The 23,739-nt window shown below is 43.8% G+C and overlaps 1 protein-coding gene across 2 annotated transcripts in view; it reads right to left on the bottom strand.

Annotated features, from left to right (window-relative positions):
- Positions 1 to 21,794, bottom strand: part of LOC143988185 (uncharacterized) — a 408,289-nt gene extending 386,495 nt beyond the window's left edge. Inside the window, exons 1-2 of one of the 2 annotated variants that reach the window (XR_013276781.1) lie at positions 21,433 to 21,784; positions 10,747 to 10,783 (exon numbers count right to left, since the gene is read on the bottom strand). Coding sequence is in view for 1 of the 2 variants with exons in the window: in XM_077487562.1 (XP_077343688.1) it covers positions 10,747 to 10,783; positions 21,433 to 21,469 (74 nt within the window). In the remaining variant the exon portion in view is untranslated. Of the gene's footprint in view, positions 1 to 10,746; positions 10,784 to 21,432 lie in introns of both variants that reach the window. The other variant, XM_077487562.1, reaches the window with a different exon arrangement.
- Positions 21,795 to 23,739: the final 1,945 nt, after the last annotated feature.

The following is a 23,739-nucleotide window of genomic DNA, read 5'->3' as shown; positions in this document are numbered from 1 at the left end:
AGACTTTATCTGGCCCTTTATCCTCCCACTGACACCAACAAGAGGATACTATTTCTTATACTGTAGCGGTTGACATTTTGGATAAAATGTCACACGCATGTAAATTTTGTTTTTGCCTCAGAACAATAGGGGATCTGAGTGTTAATTGTGTAGGTAGGCCTTAACACCAGTCTGGCCAGGCTGTGTTTGGAAGTTCTGCCTGGTCATGTAAGCGGTGAGGTGCACATGACAGGCCAGAACCAGGTCTGGTTGGATGTTTAGGTATCAGCCTTCTCTGAGCCAATCAGTGGGAGTGCCCGGATCCGCTGAGGAGTCTGGGTGTGGGTCACATGTTCAGGGGGAGGAGAGGTGTTCGTGAGATCCATGTGGTCTGTTCTGGTTCCAGGATCGGGGTAGCCCCATGAGGGGTCTCGGTCACGGGGTGTTCGACATCCCACAACATGTTCCTGTTAGTGGCCCCTGATAAACCTGTCTGGTCTGGGGTAGGGATCCATCTGTTCCCGAGTCTCGGAACCTGCTGGTCCAAGGCGCGGTAACTGAGGGAGGATTCAAAGTGTCTGGGTGTGCTCTTGGCTTGGAGGGACACCGCAGCTCGTGGAAGTGACCGGGGGCGGACTCTTCGGAGGAGGGCCGGCAAGTGGCATCCTGGGAAGTGCCTGGTTACTGAGCTGGGAAGGACATTGACGAATTCACACTTTTCCAGTACCATTGAGGAAACGTTCCAGGTACAGAGGAAAAAGGTTTCTGTTCACTCTTAATTGATTGTTCAAGTTTTGAGTCAACGTGCTGACTGCCATTATCTCTGGTTAGAGATCTGTTCAGCCTTGAAGTACCCAGCTGCGAGTGGCTACTCTCTGGGTGGAAATAGAGACTTTGCTAGACCTGCAGTTCAAGGTGCCTGAGTTCTTCACCCGTGCTCTCTGTTCCCTAAGAGACTGTGTTATTGAAAGTTGTTGCTGCAAAATAAACCCTTTTAAAGAGGACTTCATCTGTGTCAGTGTCCAAGTCGTTGAGTATCAACCCTGGGAACCCCTAGATGTGGAAGAGCAGGCCAAGAGAAGGTAACTGGTAATCCCAATAAGTCAAGGCCGCCCTGCAATGGGTTATGGCCGCTACACTACTATGGATACCAACAAGAGAGCCTTATTTCTTCCACTGATACCAATGATGGGATACTATACCTCCTACTAATAGGGACACTACTACTCCTCCATATTTATTTTCACTGATGCTGGGCCCGGGACATTTTCTGCTCCACTGGCCCCAATTCGACCCTCCTAAAATCTGAAGGGCAATAAACTGGCCCTTTGTTTTATAAGGTTTGGAGACCCCTGCTCTACAGGGATGCTTTTTTTTATATTTCTTCTCTACTCTTCCTTTGCTGCGATAGTTTCTCCCAATATGGACACATCACAGATTGCACACTCCTTAGCTTAATACCGGGTTCACATATGTGTGTAGCAAAGTCTTTAACCTCTTCCCATCTAATGAGGACCTCCAAGGCCAAAGAAAGCTGACAACATTCAATGTGTAGTGGGTTGTGTGGATAGTTATGGTTGCCACCTCATCCCTTTAACCACTTCCCGACCGCCGCACGACGATGTACGTCGACAGAATGGCACGGGCAGGCATATGGGCGTACATGTACGTCCCTGCCTTCCCGCGGGTCCCGCGGTGCCCGTGGCGGTCGGTATTTGTTCGGGAGAGATCCCGGACGAGGGGACGGCCATTCATTCATGGCCACCCCCTCGCGATCGCTCCCGACGAATAGAAAGTCTTCGTGACATCACTTCCTCTCCTGTAATGTAAACACAGGAGAGGAAGTGATGTAATCTCTCCTCCGTGTCGGTATTTTTCGTTCCGACACCGAGGAGAGAGGATCGGTGAGTTGCACCAACACGACACTACACAGTAGAACATGCCAGGCACACTCACACCCCCCCGATCACCCCCCCCAATTACCCCTGCCCCCCAGTCACAGTGACACCAATGTCATTTTTTTTTTTTTTGCATTGGTGTCATTTGTGACTGTAATAACTGTTAGGGCAGTTAGGGTTAGCCCCCTTTAGTTCTAATGTACCCCCCTAACCCCCCCAATAAAGGTTTAGCCCCGTGATCACCCCCCGTCGCCAGTGTCACTAAGGCTGGGTTCACATTGCAGCGGTTTATGAGAACGAATGTGATTCGCATCGCACTGCAGTGCAAATCACATCCGATCTCTGTGCGATTCGAGTTCAGCCATTCGCCGCACCCGCCGCACCCGCCGCACCCGCCGCAAATTCGCACGGGACCCTTTTTTTGGTCCGCAGCAGAATCGGATCGCATGGGTGTTCACACCATGCGATCCGAGTTTGCAGATCGCACTGCGATATGCGAACTGATCTGGGGGTGTCATTAACATTTCACTGACCCTCCCAGCAGTTCGCATAGGGCAGTGTGAACTGCCGCCGGGAGGCATGCGATGCGGGAACCCGCCGCGCATTCGTGGCGTTCCCACATCGCTCCAGTGTGAACCCAGCCTAATAAGCGATCATTTTTCTGATCGCTGTATTAGTGTCACAGGTGACGCTAGTTAGGCAGGTAGGTATTTAGGTTCGCCGCAGCTTTTCATAGCACCAGGGACCCCCATATACTACCGCATAAAGCCCCCTGATTGCCCCCTAGTTAACCCTTTCACCAGTGATCACCATATAACTGTTACAGGTGACGCTGGTTGGTTAGTTATTTTTTTATAGTTTCAGGGCACCTGCCATTTATTACCTAGTCTCACTAGTGTACCCCTAAATTTAGGGGTGTCTACTTTCCAAAATGGGGTCATTTGGGGGGGGTTTGTGCCATCTTGGCATTTTATGGCCTTCAAAACTGTAACGCCCTTAGAAAGCCTGAAGGCGGTGCTTGGTTTTCGGGGCCCCGTACGCGGCTAGGCTCCCAAAAAGTCCCACATATGTGGTATCCCCGTACTCAGGAGAAGCAGCAGAATTTATTTTGGGGTGTCATTTCACATATGCCCATGGCATGCGTGAGCAATATATCATTTAGTGACAACTTTGTAAAAAAAAAAAAAAAAAAAATGTTTGTAATTTTCCCGCAACTTGTGGCAAAATATAAAATATTCCATGGACTCAACATGCCTCAAAGCAAATATCTTGGGGTGTCTACTTTCTAAAATGGGGTCATTTGTGGGGGTTTTGTGCCATCTTGGCATTTTATGGCCTTCAAAACTGTAATAGGTAGTGAGGAGTGAAGTCAAATATTTACGCCCTTAGAAAACCTGAAGGCGGTTCTTGGTTTTCGGGGCCCCGTACGCGGCTAGGCTCCCAAAAAATCCCACACATGTGGTATCCCCGTACTCAGGAGAAGCAGCAGAATTTATTTTGGGGTGTCATTTCACATATGCCCATAGCATGTGTGAGCAATATATCATTTAGTGACAACTTTGTGAAAAAAAAAAAAAAAAAAATTAAAGTTTGTAATTTTTCCGCAACTTGTGGCAAAATATAAAATATTCCATGGACTCAACATGCCTCTCAGAAAATAGCTTGGGGTGTCTACTTTCTAAAATGGGGTCATTTGTGGGGGTTTTGTGCCATCTTGGCATTTTATGGCCTTCAAAACTGTAATAGGTAGTGAGAAGTGAAATCAAAAATTTACGCCCTTAGAAAGCCTGAAGGCGGTGCTTGGTTTTCGGGGCCCCGTACGCGGCTAGGCTCCCAAAAAGTCCCACATATGTGGTATCCCCGTACTCAGGAGAAGCAGCAGAATTAATTTTGGGGTGTCATTTCACATATGCCCATGGCATGCGTGAGCAATATATCATTTAGTGACAACTTTGTGTAAAAAAAATAAATAAATTTTTTTTTGTCATTATTCAATCGCTTGAGGCAAAAAAATAAAATATTCAATGGGCTCAACATGCCACTTATCAATTTCCTTAGGGGGTCTACTTTCCAAAATGGGGTCATTTGGGGGGGTTTTGTACTGCCCTGCCATTTTAGCACCTCAAGAAATGTGATAGGCAGTCGTAAACTAAAAGCTGCGTAAATTCCAGAAAACGTACCTTAGTTTGTAGATGTGACAACTTTTGCGCAAACCAATAAATATACAATTATTGACTTTTTTTTTACCAAAGACATGTGGCTGAATACATTTTGGCCTAAATGTATGACTAAAATTGAGTTTATTGGATTTTTCTAATAACAAAAAGTAGAAAATATCATTTTTTTTCAAAATTTGCGGTCTTTTTACGTTTATATCGCAAAAAATAAAAATTGCAGAGGCAATCAAATACCATAAAAAGAAAGCTCTATTTGTGGGAAGAAAAGGACGCAAATTTTGTTTTGGTACAACATTGCATGACCGCGCAATTACCAGTTAAAGCAGCGCAGTGCCAAATTGTAAAAAGACCTCTGGTCATTTACCAGCAAAATGGTCCGGTCTGAAAGTGGTTAAACCTGAACATATATTAATTACACTGGTTCTGTGGCTGATTAAGGTGGTAATTAAACTCACTTTGGTGCCTTATCTGCATTTAATTATCCTCAGAACCTGTGTAATTCATATGTGTTTGGGTTTAAAGGGATGAGGTGGCCACTCTAGGCATAGTGGGTGCAAAGATGGTGAAAGTCATTGGGTGCCAGTCACTTCTTGGATGTAAAAGAGGTTTTATTTCTTTTAACCGTTCTTTTTTGTATTTTTGGGGGAAAGGGTGTTAGGGCCAGGACACCCATAAGTAGTTGAAGATTCAATTGGCAGGCTCCAAGACTTCAATAGGAGGACAGCCGTGCAGGGAAAGGCCCCAGCAAAAAGCCACCTCTGCACATGCAGGGATGCCGTCTCCTATGGCAACAGTCTTTAACAGTTCCTAACTCAAACATAGCAGTTCCTTCTGCTTCACTACAACTGCTCCTTGTAGTTCTTCAACGCTTAGCTCCCGGGCTCTCACTAGCCCCTTTGATTCACTGACTCTGAATCCTTTGAGCTCCTCCAATCTTTGCGGTGGTATCTCCCTCAAGCTTCACCCACACTTCCCTGCTGGGTTCTTAGCTTGGCACTCCAGATGCTTCTCAAGCTTCACCCCTGCTGACCTCCCGGCTTGGTCCCTGGCTTGACACATAAGGCTGCTCTGCAAGCGTCACCTTCACTGGTTGGGTCCCTGACTTGATCACCACCTGAAGTTTCCCGATTCTCCACTGTGCCCGTTCGGTGAGAATATTGCTCTGGTACTTACTTCAGTTACTCACTGTGGTCTGTGGTAAAAGTGTTTGGTGCCTTAGTAGCAACAGCTCCCCTTCTACCTCCGACCATGACAGGTTCTCCGACCGACAGAGCCGCCACTATTGGTTGGACTGCAAGCCGCAGTCTCAACCCTGTGCTGCCCTCTTACTTCTGGATTGGCCCTCACACAGCCTGGCAGCCAGATGCCCCCAGGATAGGCCCAATCTCTGGCCTAGCAGCCCGGGGCATACAACACACGTCCCCCCAGACAGCCATCCAGATAGCACAGAACACAGATCACCTGACTCCACCCAAATATATAGGTGCTTCCAGCAGGCCAAAGGATTCAAGAAAACCCCTGCCCATTGGCTGGGATTCCCCATATACCCATAACTTGACCTTGGGTTGTCCTTCTCATATCTAGTACCACCAATAGGGATGAGCCGAACACCCCCCTGTTCGGTTCGCACCAGAACCTGCGAACAGTCCTAAACTTCGTGTGAACTTTAGAACCCTATTAAAGTCTATGGGACTCGAACGTTCACAATCTAAAGTGCTCATTTTAAAGGGTAATATGCAAGTTACTGTCCTAAAAAGTGTTTGGGGACCTGGGTCCTGCCCCAGGGGACATGGATCAATGCAAAAAAAAGTTTTAAAAACTGCAGTTTTTTCAGGAGCAGTGATTTTAATAATGATTAAAGTGAAACAATAAAAGTGTAATATTCCTTTAAATTTCGTAGCTGGGGGGTATCTATAGTATGCCTGTGAAGGGGCGCATATTTCTGCTGCTTAGAACTGTCCCTGCACAAAGTGTCATTTGTGCAGGAAAAAAAGTCTTTTAAAATCACTTGCGGCTAAATTGTCAGCTTCCCGTAATACAGAGAACACTCAATGAGTGTTCTCTGTATTAGCTGACAATTCATTCATTCATTGATAAAAAAAAAAAAGCGTGGGGGTTCCCCTAAATTCAATTACCAGGCCCTTCAGGTCTGACATGGATATTAAGGGGAACCCCGTGTCAAATTAAAAAATTTTTTTTACGTGGGGGTCCCCCTAAATATCCATACCAGACCCTTCAGGTCTGATATGGATATTAAGGGGAACCCCGCATCAAATTAAAAAAAAAATTGACGTGGGGGTCCCCCTAAAAATCCATACCAGACCCTTTATCCGAGCACGCAACCTGGCAGGTCGCAGGAAAAGAGGGGGGGACGAGAGAGCGGCCCCCCTCCCTCCTGAACCGTACCAGGCCACATACCCTCAACATTGGGAGGATGCTTTGCGGGTCTGTGACCCCTCAAAGCACCTTGTCCCCATGTTGATGAGGACAAGGGCTTCATCCTCACAACCCTGGCCGGTGGTTGTGAGGGTCTGCGGGCAGGGGGCTTATCAGAATCTGGAAGCCCCCTTTAACAAGGGGACCCCCAGATCCCGGCCCCCCCCTGTTTGAAATGGTAAGGGGGTACTCCTACCATTTCACAAAGAAAGTGTCAAAATGGTTAAATAAGACAAACACACTTTTGAAAAATTCCTTTATTAAAAATAAAAAAAATAAAAAAAAGATTCCAGCGGTGCTAATCCACTCTTGCTATCCAGCGACGAATCTCTGGGGTCCAGCGATGGATGATCATATCCAGCAACGGGGGATCTCTCAGTCCAGCGCTGTCCATACATCCTTCTTCTGTCTCCATTGCGGAGACACTGCGGAGATCCCGCAAGTGTGTTTGTCTTATTTAACCATTTTGACACTTTCTTTGTGAAATGGTAGGGGTACTTTTGTACCCCCTTACCATTTCAAACGGGGGGTTCTCCTTGTTCCTGGGCCCTAATCCCCAATGATACCATTAGTGTAAAGATACAGGGCAAGAGGGGATGGGATGCATCTCCAAAGAAGTACATTGTAAGAGAAAATATTGTGCTCTGTGTGAGTAGTCATTTTTACCTGTACATGTTATTATGCTGACACGATATCTAGAATGCATGCACCTAAAATAATGAATGTATATACACTCCCCACCAACTTTATTAGGTACACCTTTTCAATTTCTTGGTAACACAAATTGCTAATCAGCTAATCAAATGCCAGCAATTAAATACATTTAGGCATCTAAATGTGATAAAGACAACCAGCCGAAGTTCAAACCGTGCATCAGAATAGGGAAGAAGGAAGATTTAAGGGACTTCGAACGTGGCATGGTTGTTGGTGCCAGATGGGTTGGCCTGAGTATTTCAAAAACTGCTAATCTACTGGGATTTTCACACACAACCATCTCCAGAGTTTACAGAGAATGGTCCGAAAAAGAGAGAATATCCAGTGAGTGAGGAGAATGGGCAGACTGCTTCAAGATGATAGAAAGGCAACAGTAATTCAACCAATAACCACTCGTTACAACCAAGTTTTGCAGAATGCCATCTCTGAATGCACAACACCTCGAACCTTGAAGAAGATGGGCTACAGCAACAGAAGACCACACCGGGTGCCACTCCTGTCAGCTAAGAACAGGAAACTGAAGCTAGAATCCACACAGGCAAATCTGGAAAATAGCAGATTGGAAAAACCTTGCCTGGTCTGATGTTTCTCAATTACAGCTGCAACATTCAGATGGTAAGGCAGAATTTGGTGTAAACAGCGTGAAAGCATGGAAACATCCTGCCTTGTATCAATGGTTCAGGCTGGTGGTGGTAGTGTAATGGGGTGGGGAATATTTTTTTGGCACACCTTGGGCCCCTTAGCACCAATTGAGCAATGTTTAAACGCCCCAGCCTACCTGAGTAGTATTGTTGCTGACCATGTCCTTCTCTTTATGACTACAGTAAAGCCATCTTCTGATGGCTATGTCCAACAGGATAATGCACCCTGTCACAAAGCTCAAATCATCTCACCACTGGTTGGTTGAACATGACAATGAGTTCACTGTACTCCAATGGCCTCCACAGTCACCAAATAGAGTACCTTCGGGATGTGGAGGAAGATTTGCATCATGGATGTGCAGCCAACAAATCTACAGCAACTGCGTGATGTTATCATGTCAATATGGACCAAAATCTCTGAGAAATGTTTGAATCTATGCTACGAAGAATTAAGGCAGTTCTAAAGGAAAAAGGGGGCCCAACCCAATACTAGCAAGGTTTACCTAATAAAGAGGCCGGTCAGTGTAAATTTACAGTGTTCAGAACATATACCTAGTAACAAAATCAACGTTGAGGTGTTTGAGGGCATGGCATGTTTCACCTCGCATGCTTTCATATTGGGGAAATTAAGGTGGAGTCTGGTTGAGATTTTCTGGGCCACCTTGGAAGTGTGGGATACTGGGTTTTGCTTTCCATTTGTGATCAGCAGCAGATGGGATAAAACAAAAGGGCTGGAGCAATAGGATGCTCTGGCCTGGGAGAGAGCTACATGTGGAAATTGCTCTGTAAGAGAAAGGTTTGCAAAATTATATTTTTTTGTTAATGACTGGGAGAAGCCTGTCAGTGAGGAATCTGTCCTCTTTAGTTAGTGCTTGGATGACGAGGATTTGTTTGATGTTTTGCTTTGTTTTGTTTGCAAATGTTTTAAATAAGATTGAATACCAATCAGACCTCTGCTGTTTGGACTGTCTTTCCCCCAAGGAAGCTGATCCTTACTTGAGCTAACCCCCCACAATATACAACATGTGTGTGTGTGTGTGTGTGTGTTTGTATGTGTATATATATATATATATATATATATATATATATATATATATATATATATATTCATTATCAAGTTTTAGACAGTTTCCTATGAATTACATCTGTGATTGGACAATGCTGGAATTTTGCTCAGCATTGCAATTTTATAGAGTGAAATTTTGATCGTGTAACATTATTCCTGAAAATATTTTACTCTGTGTAATTAGTGAATTGATGCATGTCCAACAGTTCTTTGGCAAGTGACAGTTTCTGTTGAAATGAACATTTTTGTGAAAAAGGAGAATGATTTTTGAGAAGGGCCTTGAGACTTAATAAAATCAATTGAAGAACTACAGGGTGTACATGATGCCAACAAATTTTATTCTGTCTGCCAGATTAAATTTTTCCTTACACGCACTTTATGTAAATTTTGGGCACAAAAGCACACAGCCTCCCCCCCCCCCTTCCACTATAGCATACAAAATACAATAAATGTGGAAGGGCTCTGTATCTCTTGATACAAGTATAGCTGTAAATTAAAGCAGAACACTTGGCACCATTTGCATCTACATTGAGTAAACTGTATAACAGTGGTCATCAACCCTGTCCTCAGGGCCCACTAACAGGCCAGGTTTATGTATTACCTTGGGGAGATGCAGACTAGAATCCTGCAGTCACTGAGCAGCAAATGATATCACCTGTGATGCATTTCAGTTATCTTGCAAACCTGGCCTGTTAGTGGGCCCTGAGGACAGGGTTGATGACCACTGCTGTATAACATTACAAGCACCATTTCAAATACGGCATGCCATACACGGTTCAATTCGAACCATGAATGGACAGGTTGGATGTACCCATGGTTGCAGGACAGAAATTTGCACCAGGTATGGCCGGCTTAAAACACGACCCAATATGTAAAAAAATGTTATGCTAGCCATACACTTGGCAAAATTGTTGGCAGTTTTGGAATTGATCATCTTTTAATGATTGAAGTCTGCTACCTTTTGCTTTTTTTTTTCAGAATAATCCAAATTTGGGTTGACAGTTTGAAAACAAAGTGCCTGTCCAAAGGTATTTGTGAATAAAGAGAAGATTAAGTCATTTAAAACTAGGAACATTTAAGATCATGGGTGGTAGATTGCTGTGGTTGAAAGAAGATAACAAGATTAAATATTACCAACAAAATATCAAAATAATACATTTAATAATGTTAGAACCAATGTGTGGTCCCTTCACCTCTTTAGCATGCCACAGCTGGGCAGGTCTGAAACAAAATCAACTCAAAGCTCTATTCTCATGGACCAATATGAGCTTGTTTTTCTATGTTTCTATGATTCATGAGTCAATCATTATGACTCAAACAGAGTAGGGTCAGACACACACAAGGTGGCTCGGTATGACTGACTCCCAGTTTTTCTGGGTGTATATCCTGAATTGGTGCATGAGCACTCCAGTGTTTCTGACAGGAAATGTATTTCTCTTTTTTATTATACAAGACTTGACAGCTGCATGTCTTGAAACAGTTATTGCTATGAATTTTACTAATAATTGTAACTTTGGATTTTAGAATTAAAGACACGTGGGGTCTATACATAAAATGTGTTTGTGAATATCTCCGTATGTGCATGAAATTCACGAATGATATTGTAATGTCGCTGATATGTGAAATGTTTTTATTTTTTTTCTATTGCATTTTAAATGTACTATTCCCTAAAATTTGATTTTGAAAGAAAAAAAAAGTATAATAAGGTCTATCTATCAGCCTGGCTGCTCAGAAAAGTGTATGTGTATGTGTGTGTGTGTGTGGGGGGGGCATGCATCCCACCTCCTGAACCATATGTAGTCCCTGCAAAGCATGTTGAGAATCCAGTAACTTACCAAAAGAGATTTCTAGGAGACAGGCAGCACTCACAACCTAAAAGGAGATATTTCAAGTAAGCTTATATTGGATTGTCAAAATAACTGTTGTTTAGAATTATGTAAGATACAGAGCAATGCACACAATTCTGTATTCAGGACTATGTAAAGCACTATACAGCATACAAAGATCAGGATTATGTAATTTAGAGAATGCAGCAGTCAAGACTATCTAATGTACAACACAGCACATACAGTGTAGTGGTATTCACACAGCTGTCTGTCAGTGCCTCCATAACGGTTGGTGTTCAGTGGTGTGTGTCCACCCCCTTAACATTGGTATTTATTGATCAACATGTCCCCATACATTGGTGGCCAGTGTATCCACTTTTTTGGTGGCCAGAGTGTCCCTTATTTAATGGTCTGTGATCTTCAGTCAGTGTGCTCCCACTGGTTGTTAATGTACCTCCATTGGTAGTCAGTGTGCCCTGATTGGTAGTCAGATTTCCCCTTTTACTAGTGGTCAGCGTGCCTCAATTGGTGGTCAGCATACCCCACTGGTGGTCAGCATGTGCTCATTTACATTCTGTGTGCCATTGCCTTTTTTTCATGTTTGTCAGTGGGAGTGTTACCATTCCATACAGTATCTAACAAAAGTGAGTACATCCCTCACATTTTTGTAAATATTTTATTACATCTTTTCAGTGACAAGAAATGACACGGAAGCGACATCACGCTGTCACTTCCAATTTACTCGGCTGCTAATGGCGCCGATTTAAAAAAAAAAAATGACAGTATTTATAACATTTTTGGTGATCTGAATACTCTGAAGTGCAAAGGAGGGATTTGGGATCTTTTAGTGTAAAAAAATTAAATAAATAAAATATATAATAAAAAATAAATAAATTGAAAGTTCCGCCATCCCGCGCAGCAAAGAAAACGCATACGTAAGTCACGCCTGCAAATATTTAAACTGTGTTCAAATCACAAATGTGAGGTATCAGCGCAATCGTTAGAGTGAGAGCAATAACTCTAGCAAAAGACCTCCTCTGTAACGCTAACCTGGTAACCATACATTTTTTTAAAGTGTCACTTATGGAAATTGTTAGGTACCATAGTTTGCCACCATTCCATGAGTGTGCACAATTTCAAAGCATGACATGTTAGGTATCTATTTATTCAACGTAACATCATCTTTCACATTATACAAAAAAATTGGACTAAATTTTGTTGTTTCTTTTTTTTGAATTCATGAAAGTGTTTTTTTTCCCAAAAATTGTATTTGAAAGACTGCTGCCCAAATACTGTGTGACATAAAATATTGTGACAATCACCGTTTTATTCTCCAGTTTCTCTGCTAAAAAATATATACAATGTTTGGGGGTTCTAAGTAATTTTTCTAGCAAAATATACAGATTTTAAGTTGTAAGCAACAAATGTTAGAAATAGGCTTAGGTCGCGTACACACGGGCGGACTGTCTGCCCAACTTAGTCCGCCGAAACACATTTCAGCGGACAGTCCGCTCGTGTGTGGGCTGCAGCTGACTTTTTCAGCGGACAGTCTGGCGGACTAAGTCTTTCGGAATGTTGGAAAGACTGTCCGTCGGACTCGCATCTCAGCGGACAGTCCGCCCATGTGTGTGCCAGTCCGCCCTACTTTTGAAATGAGTGGACTTTTCCCGCCCGGAGAAAAGTCCGCTCATTTCGAGCGGGTATCCAGGTAGGCGGGGCCCGCGACGGAGACGTCGCTGGCCCCGCCGCCTTGTATGGACTTAAAGTAGAACCCCAACGCCGAAAAAAATCGGCGTGGGGGTCCCCCCAAGTCCACAACAGACCCTTGTCCGAGCACGCTACCCGGCCGGCCAGGAAAGGGGGGCGAGCGAGCGCCCCCCCCTCCTGAGCCGTACCAGGCCGCGTGCCCTCAACATGGGGGGTGCCTTGGGGAAGGGGGGCCGCGCTGCCCCCCCACCCCAAAGCACCTTGTCCCCATGTTGATGAGGACAAGGGCCTCTTCCCGACAACCCTGGCTGTTGGTTGTTGGGGTCTGCGGGCGGGGGGCTTATCGGAATCCGGGAGCCCCCTTTAATAAGGGGGCCCCTGGATACCGGCCCCCCACCCTATGTGAATGAGTATGGGGTACAATGTACCCCTACCCATTCACCTGTAAAATAAAAGTACCAAAAAAAAACACAACACACGAGATAAAATATTTTATTGCACAGCTCTGGGGGTCTTCCGTCTTCGGGGGTCTTTTTGCCGGACTCCTCCGCTATCTTCTTGTAGCTCTTTTGCTAGCGGAGGAGTCCGGCTTTCTTCCCCGCCGCCGGCCTCTTCTCCCGACTTCGGGGGTCTTGTCCCCCTCTTCGGTTCTTCTGCCGGGCCACCGCGCCTTCTTATAGCTCTTTTACAGGAGGTGGCCCGGTCTTCTGTCGCCGCCGCCGCCGCCGCCTTCCATTCTTCTTCTTCTTCTTCTTCTTCTTCTTCTTCTTCTTCTCCAGGAGATGTTGCCTCGACGATCTCTCCGGCCGGAATGCCAGAGCCGCGCTGCGCGGCCACTTATATAGTGACAATGGGGCGGTGTCACATGGTATATGTCACATGGGCTCGTCACATGAGTTGATGTCACATGGGGACTATGACATCGTAAGGGGGCGGGGTCACCATGTGACACCAACCCATGTGACATAAAGCCATGTGACACTGCCCCATTGTCACTATATAAGTGGCCACGCAGCGCGGCTCTGGCATTCCGGCCGGAGAGATCGTCGAGGCAACATCTCCTGGAGAAGAAGAAGAAGAACGGAAGGCGGCGGCGGCGGCAGCGACAGAAGACCGGGCCACCGACCTGTAAAAGAGCTATAAGAAGGCGCGGTGGCCCGGCAGAAGAACCGAAGAGGGGGACAAGACCCCCGAAATCGGGAGAAGAGGCCGGCGGCGGGGAAGAAAGCCGGACTCCTCCGCTAGCAAAAGAGCTACAAGAAGATAGCGGAGGAGTCCGGCGAGAAGACCCCCGAAGACGGAAGACCCCCGGAGCTGTGCAATAAAATATTTTATCTCGTGTGTTGTGTTTTTTTTTGGTACTTTTATTTTACAGGTGAATGGGTAGGGGTACATTGTACCCCATACTCATTCACATAGGGTGGGGGGCCGGTATCCGGGGGCCCCCTTATTAAAGGGGGCTCCCGGATTCCGATAAGCCCCCCGCCCGCAGACCCCGACAACCAACGGCCAGGGTTGTCGGGAAGGGGCCCTTGTCCTCATCAACATGGGGACAAGGTGCTTTGGGGGCCGCGCGGCCCCCCCTTCCCCAAGGCACCCCCCATGTTGAGGGCACGCGGCCTGGTACGGCTCAGGAGGGGGGGGGCGCTCGCTCGCCCCCCCTTTCCTGGCCGGCCGGGTAGCGTGCTCGGACAAGGGTCTGTTGTGGACTTGGGGGGACCCCCACGCCGATTTTTTTCGGCGTTGGGGTTCCCCTTTAACTCCATACAAGGCGGAGACGTCGCTGGCCCCGCCTACCTGGAGACGCGCTCGAAATGAGCGGACTTTCCTCCGCGTGTGTGGGTGAGTCCGTTCATTTCAAAAGTAGGGCGGATTGTATGGCGGACTTAGTCCGCCGTATTAGTCCGCTCAAAAAGTGCCGTGTGTGGGCAAGTCCGCTCATTCAAAAGTTGAACGGACTGTCTGTCGGATTGTCTGACGAACTTAGTTGGGCAGACAATCCGCCCGTGTGTACGCGGCCTTAGGCATTAAAAGGGATAACAGTGTAAATATGTTTTCCCCTCAAAATTATACAACACACAGCCATTAATGTCTAAACTGCTGGCAACACAAGTGAGTACGGCCTAAATTGGGCCCAATTAGCCATTTTCCCTCCCCGGTGTCCTGTGACTCGTTAGTGTTACAAGGTCTCAGGTGTGAATGGGGAGCAGGTGTATTAAATTTGGTGTTATCACTATCACACTCTCATACTAGTCACTGGAAGTTCAACATGGCACCTTATGGCAAAGAACTCTCTGAGGATCTGAAAAAAAAGAATTGTTGCTCTACTTAAAGATGGCTTAGGCTATAAGAAGATTGCCAAGACCATGAAACTGAGCTGCACCACGATGGCCAAGACCATACAGTCGTTTAACAGGATAGGTTCCACTGAGAACAGGCCTCACCATGGTCAACTAAAGAAGCTGTCTTTGGGAAATAGACGTATGAGTGCTGCCAGCATTGTTGCAGAGGTTTAAGGGGTGGCGGGTCAGACTGTCAGTGCTCAGACCATACATCGCACACTTTCGGTGAGGTCCCGCTTTAGCAAAGAGGAGGTGCAGCTCATTTGCCGGTTTTCTATCCTGGATTGCATTTGTTGTCGGAGATCTCTTCTTAATGGTCATGATCACATGTGTCCAAGAATTGGAGAAAGGCTACCCCCAAGGTGTGACTAATTGATCCGTGATCTGAAAGTTTGTGCCCCAAATTGGAGCAATAAGCACTTGTGACCCCGTGAATATATGTTCATTCGGGTCAACAATATCTGGTAAGCCTACATCTGTCAAGGTGGTGGTATCAGCACTCGGGTGACGTTTTTGGAAGAAGCACTTTTGGATTGCCTTTCAGACATTCTTACTTTGTTTGGGATTTCACGTCACATATAAGGACTTCTTATATTAATTTTCTCCATACTGCATTTATATTTACCCAATTTATTCACTGTTATATATTATGTAAATTGTGTGCACCATTTAGTTGCATGTAATGTTGTAAGGGTGGAACACATTTTTTCCTCTCTTTGTTTTGTCACTAATATTTGGGTTCACAGACCCATATATCACCATTTAGCGCTACACTTTATATATAACTTTTACTACATTTGTGCTAAAAATATCCATGTTTAGCGTGTTAGCTGCTAATTTTGGACAGCACAGTGTCACATTGGTTGCATACATATACCGCACACTGCATCAAATTGATCTGCATTGCTAAGACCCTTCTATAGATGATGCACAAGAAAGCCCACAAACAGTTTGCTGAAGACAAGCAGACTAAAGGCATGGATTACTGGAACCATCTGCTGTGGTCTGATGAGACCAAGATAAACTTGTTTGGTTCAGATGGTGTCAAGCGTGTGGCGGCAACCAGGTGAGGAGTACAAAGACAAGTGTGTCTTGCCTACAGTCAAGCATGGTGGTGGAAGTGTCATGGTCTGGGGCTGCATGAGTCCTGTCGGCATGGGGGAGCTACTTTTCATTGAGGGAACCATGAATACCAACATGTACTATAACATACTGATGCCGAGCATGATCTCCTCCCTTTGGAGGCCAGTATTCCAACATGATAAAGATGCCAAACACACCTCCAAGACAACCACTGTCTTGCTAAAGAAGCTGAGGGTAAAGGTGATGGACTTGCCAAACATGTCTCCAAACCTAAACCCTATTGAGCATCCTAAAATGGAAGGTGAAGGAGCGGAAGGTCACTAACATCCACCAGCTCCGTGATGTCGTCATAATGGAGTGGAAGACGGCACCAGTGGCAACCTGTGAAACTCTGGTGAATTCTACGCCCAAGAGGGTTAAGGCAGTGCTGGAAAATAATGGTGGTCAAGCAAAATATTGACACTTTGAGCTCAATTTGGATATTTTCACTTAGGAGTGTACCCACTTTTGTTGCCAGTGGCTTAGACATTAATGGCTGCGTGTTGAGTTATTTTGAGGGGACAGAAAATTTACACTGTTATACAGGCTGTACGCTCACTACTTTACATTGTAGCAAAGTGTAATTTCTTCAGTGTTGTCACACGAAAAGATATAATAAAATATTTACAAAAATGTGAGGGGTGAACTCACTTTTGTGAGATACTGCATATACTCTGTATTCAGTGTTGCCTATAGCTACATTGCATTCCGTGGTGTACATTTGCTAATACAGTGCAGGCGGTGTACACAGTATCTAATACAGTGTGTACAGTTTCTACTACACTTCTGGTGGTGTACACAGTATACAATACAGTGCAGCCATTGTAGTTACTAATACAGTGCAGGCGGTGTATACAGTATCTAATACATCGTGTACAGTTTCTAATACACTTCTGGTGGTGTACACAGTATATATGCAGCTGTGGTACAGTTGCTAATACAGTGCAGGCAGTGTACACAGTATCTAATACAGTGTGTACAGTTTCTAATAGACATTAGGCAGTGTATTAATATATACATATATATATATATATATATATATATATATATATATATATATATATATATATATATATATATATATTCTGCATTCAGTGTAGCTTATATCTACAGTGCATTCCGTGTTTTACTGTTTCTAATACACAGTATCTAATAGAGTTTCTACTACACTTCTGGTGGTATATACAATACAATGCAGCCGTTGTACAGTTGCTAATACAGCGCAGGCGGTGTGCACGGTATCAAATACAGTGTGTACAGTTTCTACTACACTTCTGGTGGTGTACACATTATACAATACAGTGCAGCCATTGTACACTTTCTAATACAATTCAGGCGGTATCTAAGTATCTAATACAGTATAGTGTGGTGTTGCAAAACAAAAAATACTTCATGTCCGGAAGGCCACCAAGCAGAGGTAGACGCTCACAGGCCACTAAAAGAGGGCAAGCAGCCTCTGTGTCTACAGTCAACGGTGGTGGTTGTGGACATGGTGCATTCTCTACAGGTGGTTGTAGAGCACGCTTGTCCTTTTTTGCTGCTGCTGGTCCTTTTATTGAGCCACAATATGCAGAAGAGTTGGTGGAGAGGATAACAAAGCCGTCCACATCCTCCTCATCCTCTGTCACCCAGGCTCAGAATAGTTTGCCTTCCAATGCAGCTGCCAAAGCAGCCTATTCCACCAGCTTCTTTTCCACAGTCACTCCTTCCATAGCCCCACCATCATGCACGGAGAATCCCCAGAATAATTCGGCCACAGTGTCGGTTATATGCTGCTGGACGATGCGCAGCAATTTTAAGGCTCCGATGCTGGTTACCAGGTTGAAGAAGGGAGTAACGTGAGCCTAGAGAGAGAGGGGGTGCCACAAAAGAACAATAAACTGGCAGTCATGTTCCACAACAGGGCCCATTCCTGTACCCAACAAGAGTAACTGTGTTACCAGTGTTCTGGTACCACCAACACCTAAGGCCCAATTTTCTGCAGATTATATAGGGCAGTCTGCATAATATATATACCGCTGTTCAGAGTACAGTAAAACCTTGGAGTGCGAGCATAATTTGTTCCGGAAACATGCTTGTAATCCAAAGCACTTGTATATCAAAGCGAATTTCCCCATAAAAAATAATGGAAAATCAGATGATTCATTCCACAACCATTTATTTATAGGTCTTTCAGTCAATGGTGCATATAAAAAGATTATAGCAATGTGATGGGTTGTGTAACCATAAAATGTCCATCCATAAACGGTAGCCTCCACAAGTGGATTAGAAGCAAGATCTAGAAGATGCCACTAAGTGTAGCCATATGGTTATATTTAATGAAGGTACAACATCGTGCCAGTTTTAATCATCAACCATGTGAGTTGCTAAATGTTGTACCTTCATCAAATGTAACCGCATTGCTACACTTAGAGGCGCCTCTCTTCTCTTTTATACTCTTATACTCTCTTTTTGAAAAGTTGCTTGTCTTACAAAACGCTCTCAGACCAAGTTACTCTCAAACCAAGGTTTTAATGTATATAGCGCCTGGGGGCCTGGGGGACCCCCATGCCATTTTTTTAAAAATGTGGGTGCGGGGTTCTCCTTTATATCCATACCAGACCTGAAGGGCCTGGTATGGATTTTGGGTTGGACATCCATGCCATATTTGTATTTTTGGTATTTTTATCTATATTGCTGGGATCCGACAATGCATTACATCTGCGTGCAGTTTTAAATGACATTTTTTCCTTTAGAAATTTAATTTTGCTGTGGCACTGTGGGCAAAGATGCACTACTTTACAGGCATACTAAGGACACCCCCAGGCACGATATGTATTTTTATTGTTTCACTTTAAGCATTATTAAAATCACTGCTCCCGAAAAAACTTTTTTAAAACTTTTTTTTTGCATTGATACATGTCCCCTGGGGCAGGACCCGGTTTCCCAAACACTTTTTATGGCAATAACTTGCATATAAGCCTTTAATATTAGCACTTTAGATTTTTCACGTTCATGTTCCCATAGACTTTAACCATGTTCGCTTGTTTGAACAAATGTTTTGCCTGTTTGCATGTTCTGCTGCGAACCAAACGGGGGTGTTTGGCTCATCCCTACATTGCACCCACCATGCCTCATAACCCCCGCTACACAGAAGAATGTCAGCTGTCCCTAACTCTGGAGGTCACCATTAGGCCCGGAGAGGCCGGGGACGTGACTACATAGTTAAAAGGAAAAAAAAGGGAAAACAGTTTGTGTATGAACCTCACTGCCTCTAAAACTTATAATATATAATTTAACATTATAGTATATCTAAAACCAAAATGTATTCTTAGTTTTGGATGGAAAATGGGATTTGGTTATAACCTGCCAATTTTTTTCCTGTCTGTGTCCCATGGGGATATTTATGTCCTGGTTCATGTTGCCTTCCACTAAAATCCTGTTATCCTTCACCCAATCCTGCAACCTCACTCAGGACTTACATAGTTTGATCTCCACAGTGTGCCAACCAGAAACCGATTAAAGTAGAATGGAGCCCTAGGCAAGGTAGCAGCTTTGGTCCCCTTCTCTTTTTGATTGGCATTGATAAAGACTGCAATAGGCACAGAGAAGCCATCCTATTTGCATTGTTAGTACTGGCATGGTCCCATCAGATACCATCGCCAGTGCATAGCTTTGACTAGTTGCACTATTCCCCTCGTTTACTGCAGGAGTATGAAGGCAGTAGTTGGTCCCCCAGGACATCATACAGGCTCTAGGCTCTTGCATTGGTTGCCTTGTGTATAATCATGGCTCTGGTGCAAACTAGTGGTTTAAGTTAACATTGCCTTTGAGTGTTTCACAACATCTAGTAGTTGAAAGAGAAACTTCACCTGGCTAATAGAAAACTAAAAATCATCAGGGGAGAGGGAACAAATACCACCAAAAAAAGGTACAAATATATAACAGCCATGTTGCTGTCAGGTATATCAGAGGGCCATAATCTTTGGATGTTTAAAAGTCCATCATTTCTTACAGGTTATGCTGGTAAAAATTGCCATTCTGTGCCTTGGCCCTTTTTAGGGCCTGAATTAATTTGACAACATAGAGAGTCCACAACTACCTTGACACTTTCACTCCTGGGGACAATAGTCACTAGGGCGAATAGATAGTGTGAGTCACCTTAACAGGGACAAAAACTGTAAATAAAACAGGTTCTAAGACTTCCCTTTTCATCCTTACTGTCCAACTCCAGTCAAAACTGTATTTATAGTTTTTATATAGAGTAGGGGTGGGGAAGGGTACAGACCATAGTGCAATGACTCACAGTTCTTTCCTTGGTGCAGAGATAATCTATTCTCCATTCCACTGTGGCCTCTTCTCACCTTGATATTTACCTTACATGTTGTACTGTAGCTACTGCTATTAATCAAACCCATGACTCAGGGGAAGCTCTGAACTAGCAATAGTTTACGCCAGCTCAATCTTCTAGGCTATTGTTGCCTAGGCTAAAGTGATGTAAGGAGAAACCATTTGCTATTAAATTGGACCTGAATTTGGGGGGGAAATTGCCCCCACACCTCTGCTCAGTTCTGCTTACAAAACAGCAGGGCTAAATTTAGATCCCAGTAATTTTTAGATTGTCTGGGACTTCAGGTAAGTTATTTTGTTATATTTTAGAAGTTTAAGTATTTCATATGCAGGTTTTGCGGTATACTTTCTAATGCTGCTTAGTGATTGTCCTTTGGGCTAGCTTAGGCAAATGGGATTATATCTGACCTCCCTGAGTCCCACAAATAATAATATCTGTTGCAATCCTAATCCAAGTCTGACAGCAGAGTAAATATTATACTTCTGATCCTTCACTCTTCTCTAAGAAAAATCACAACCTGCTTATAAAGAGGTTCTCTAAAAAAGTAGAACTGTAGCCAAGCAGTGGCTAGTCAAATATATACATATTCTTACCACAAGCAGTAAATACACTTTAATACAAAATCTTAATGACATCTGTAGTGTCAGTCACTGTGTAATATTCATCCTCAATGTCTGGAGCTTTATCTACGTAGCTCAACTTCCCCCTTTCAGGAGTGTGCTTCCAGCCTTCTAATTTCTAGATTAAAAGTAGGTGCACAGAAAGAGGAAAGTGCTAAGACCCAACTTGAGCAACTTCAAGACTTCTATTGTGAATTTTGAGGATGTGTTGCTCCACGGTGGCTATGACTACAGAGTTCATTAGCTTATTTTATTTTATTTGTTTATTGCTTGTTAAGAATGTGTAACCATTTAAAGCTCAATTGTCTGGCCAAGTGAATAGGACATCTGTTGGCAGCCCTACAGTCCCTTTCAAACTAAGTTTTTCAGTGCAGTCAGATTAATTAAAACAATAGAATTGCTGTGCTCCTAACTGATTTATTTTCAGCAAGGATGCTGATCACATTCTGTGCATAAAAATCTGTAAGTGACAAACATTTATCACTATATGGAACCGCCCGCATGGAAAACTGTGCAAGCCACATTAAAGTTACTTTCAGGTAAAAGTTACAATAATAACTTAATGCATACTCACTCTCTGAAAATATATAATAGTTTATCTTTAAGAGCATTGGAAATTGTGTTGCAAGAGTCTCTGTGATTGAAGCTTTTCATTCAAGGGCTTGTATTCAGACGGCAGCTAAAAACTGTTTCTGACACACCCGCACTTTGCTTTGTGTTACGAAGCAATACAGGAGAGATGAGCTATGCTTAAGGTAAATAATACAGGCCCATTTGACAGAATATATGAAATAAAAGAACAAGCAGTAATAACACAAGCTTCATAGTAGCGTACAAAATGCAGCAGAACAGTTAATGTTGCTGATATGTCTCCAGCACAAGTCTGTGCAACTTTTACAGTTCTCTAGAGGATAAAAGCAGCCACTGTAGACTCTCTGGTTGTCATGAGTACAATTATATCTGTAAAAGGTCATGTTCTGTAATTGAGTATATGAGTGAGTTAAGCATGGGGAGGCAAAGTCTATGAGAGACTAATTGGACCATAATTCAGGCTCACTCAGGTTTGGATGAAAGTTTTTGTTTTGATGAGACATCTATATTAATATAAACTCAAATTTTACATTCTATTAGACCAAGCATTTTGCCTTATTTATAATAGAGCAGCCACAATTTTTTATTTGACTGATATTACGTAGTAGTGTTACATAGTTGATAAGGTTGAAATAAATGGGTCCATCTAGTATGTATATGTGTGATTTTTTTTTCTCCAACAATTCCAACAGTCCCATATATTCCGCTTCCCAAGGAAGACATCTAAACATTTTTACTGTTATCAACACCTTCAGCTAGTACCACTTCCAGGGGGAGGGAGTTCCACATTCTTACTGCTCTAACATTAACCCTTTCCACAATCTATGGTTAAACATTCTTTCTCCCATCTTCAAATTCTTCAAACTGTGGCTTTGTGCCCTCTTCAGGGACTTTAGAGTCAACAGTTTATAACAGTTACTGAAGTAACTGAGCTAAGGACTTGTGGGTGTAAGCCATCTGGACCTGATGTTTAGTTCACATTAAGTTTCTCTAGACTTTTTTGTATATGGATTTCAGTCAACTACAGGAGTACCTTCAGGAAAACATCAATGATATTACTGTCAAGACTATCAAACGTATCTTTTTCATCTGTAAAAACCAAAGAGAAAAAAAATATTTGAATATATCTACGTTTTCCCTGTTGTTTCTGACCAGCTTCCCATATTCATATGTTATGGGGACTATCTGTCCTTTCATAACCTTTTAGAAGGTTGCAGGTTCAAGATGTTTCGGTCCCCAAACAACTCTATGGTAAGCCGACAGAACTGCCGGCTTCAGGGGCCACTAGGATTGCTTTTACGTAAAAGAGATTTGCCATCCAAAAAAAACAATGCTGGGATAATGCCTGTACCTGCAGGCATCATCCAGGTATAATCACTTAGACCGATGACATATAATTACCTATTGTGGTCTCCAAGTGTCTAAGCCAGCCTTTCTCAACCTTTTCAACACAGAGGAAATAGTTATCCAGTCTCAGGGAACTCCTGCTAAAAATTAGAAATCTATAACTCATGATACATTAGTGTGATGGTCACTGGGAAGAATGGTCCTTACAATTGTGGTCATTGGGAAGAATTACCTCCTTAGAGATAGCTAAAAAGATCAATGGTGTCAGTGGGAACTTATCTGAGAGGCAGAAATGGCCCAATGCTGAAGGAACCCCTAGCAACCTTAACACGATAAAATAAAAGCTGACCGTTGTAAGCACTCTAATATGAGGAGCCCTCAATTACCAGCCAGACATTTTTAAAAGTAAAAAGTCTTTATTATCCATTCAAAAACAAGCAAACAAAACAGCTTTCTTCAGCAAAACAATCCATAATTCTGGTGCACTGATGGCTCACCGCCAGTATACCAATCCCACAACAGAGTTTAGGGTTCCCATCTGCTTAAGGGTGCTGCAAAAGGCCACAGAGGTTCAGAAAACAGCATCTCGGTCCACTCTTTCTAATGGTTGTGAGCCACTCTACCTCACAGACAGGTGCCAACTCCTTCTTGTTCCTTTTCCTGCAGGTGTATTAACCCTTTTGGGTCTAAAGTCCCTGTGATTAAGGTTTGGAAGTTCTTTCGCACCCAAAGTCTCTGTGAGCCTCCAAATTCTGGATCTCAAATGAGGACTTACCAATCCAAAGAGCACTGTAGATCAGTCCTCTCCTCCCCAACCAGACTACTCTGGAACCCCTCACCCTGAATGGGTGATGACCACTGAGTACTAAAAATGTATTACTCTTAAAGAGACCACAACCCAAAAAGTAGGGAAATATACCTCCCCTCCAGAACCTATCCCTGG

Source organism: Lithobates pipiens, unplaced genomic scaffold (genome assembly GCF_037356315.1).
Source record: "Lithobates pipiens isolate NorthernLeopardFrog02 unplaced genomic scaffold, aLitPip1_a1.2 Scaffold_18, whole genome shotgun sequence".
Lineage (NCBI taxonomy): Eukaryota > Metazoa > Chordata > Amphibia > Anura > Ranidae > Lithobates > Lithobates pipiens.
The sequence above is the reverse complement of the archived record's forward strand: the minus strand, read 5'-3'. Positions and strand labels throughout refer to the sequence as shown.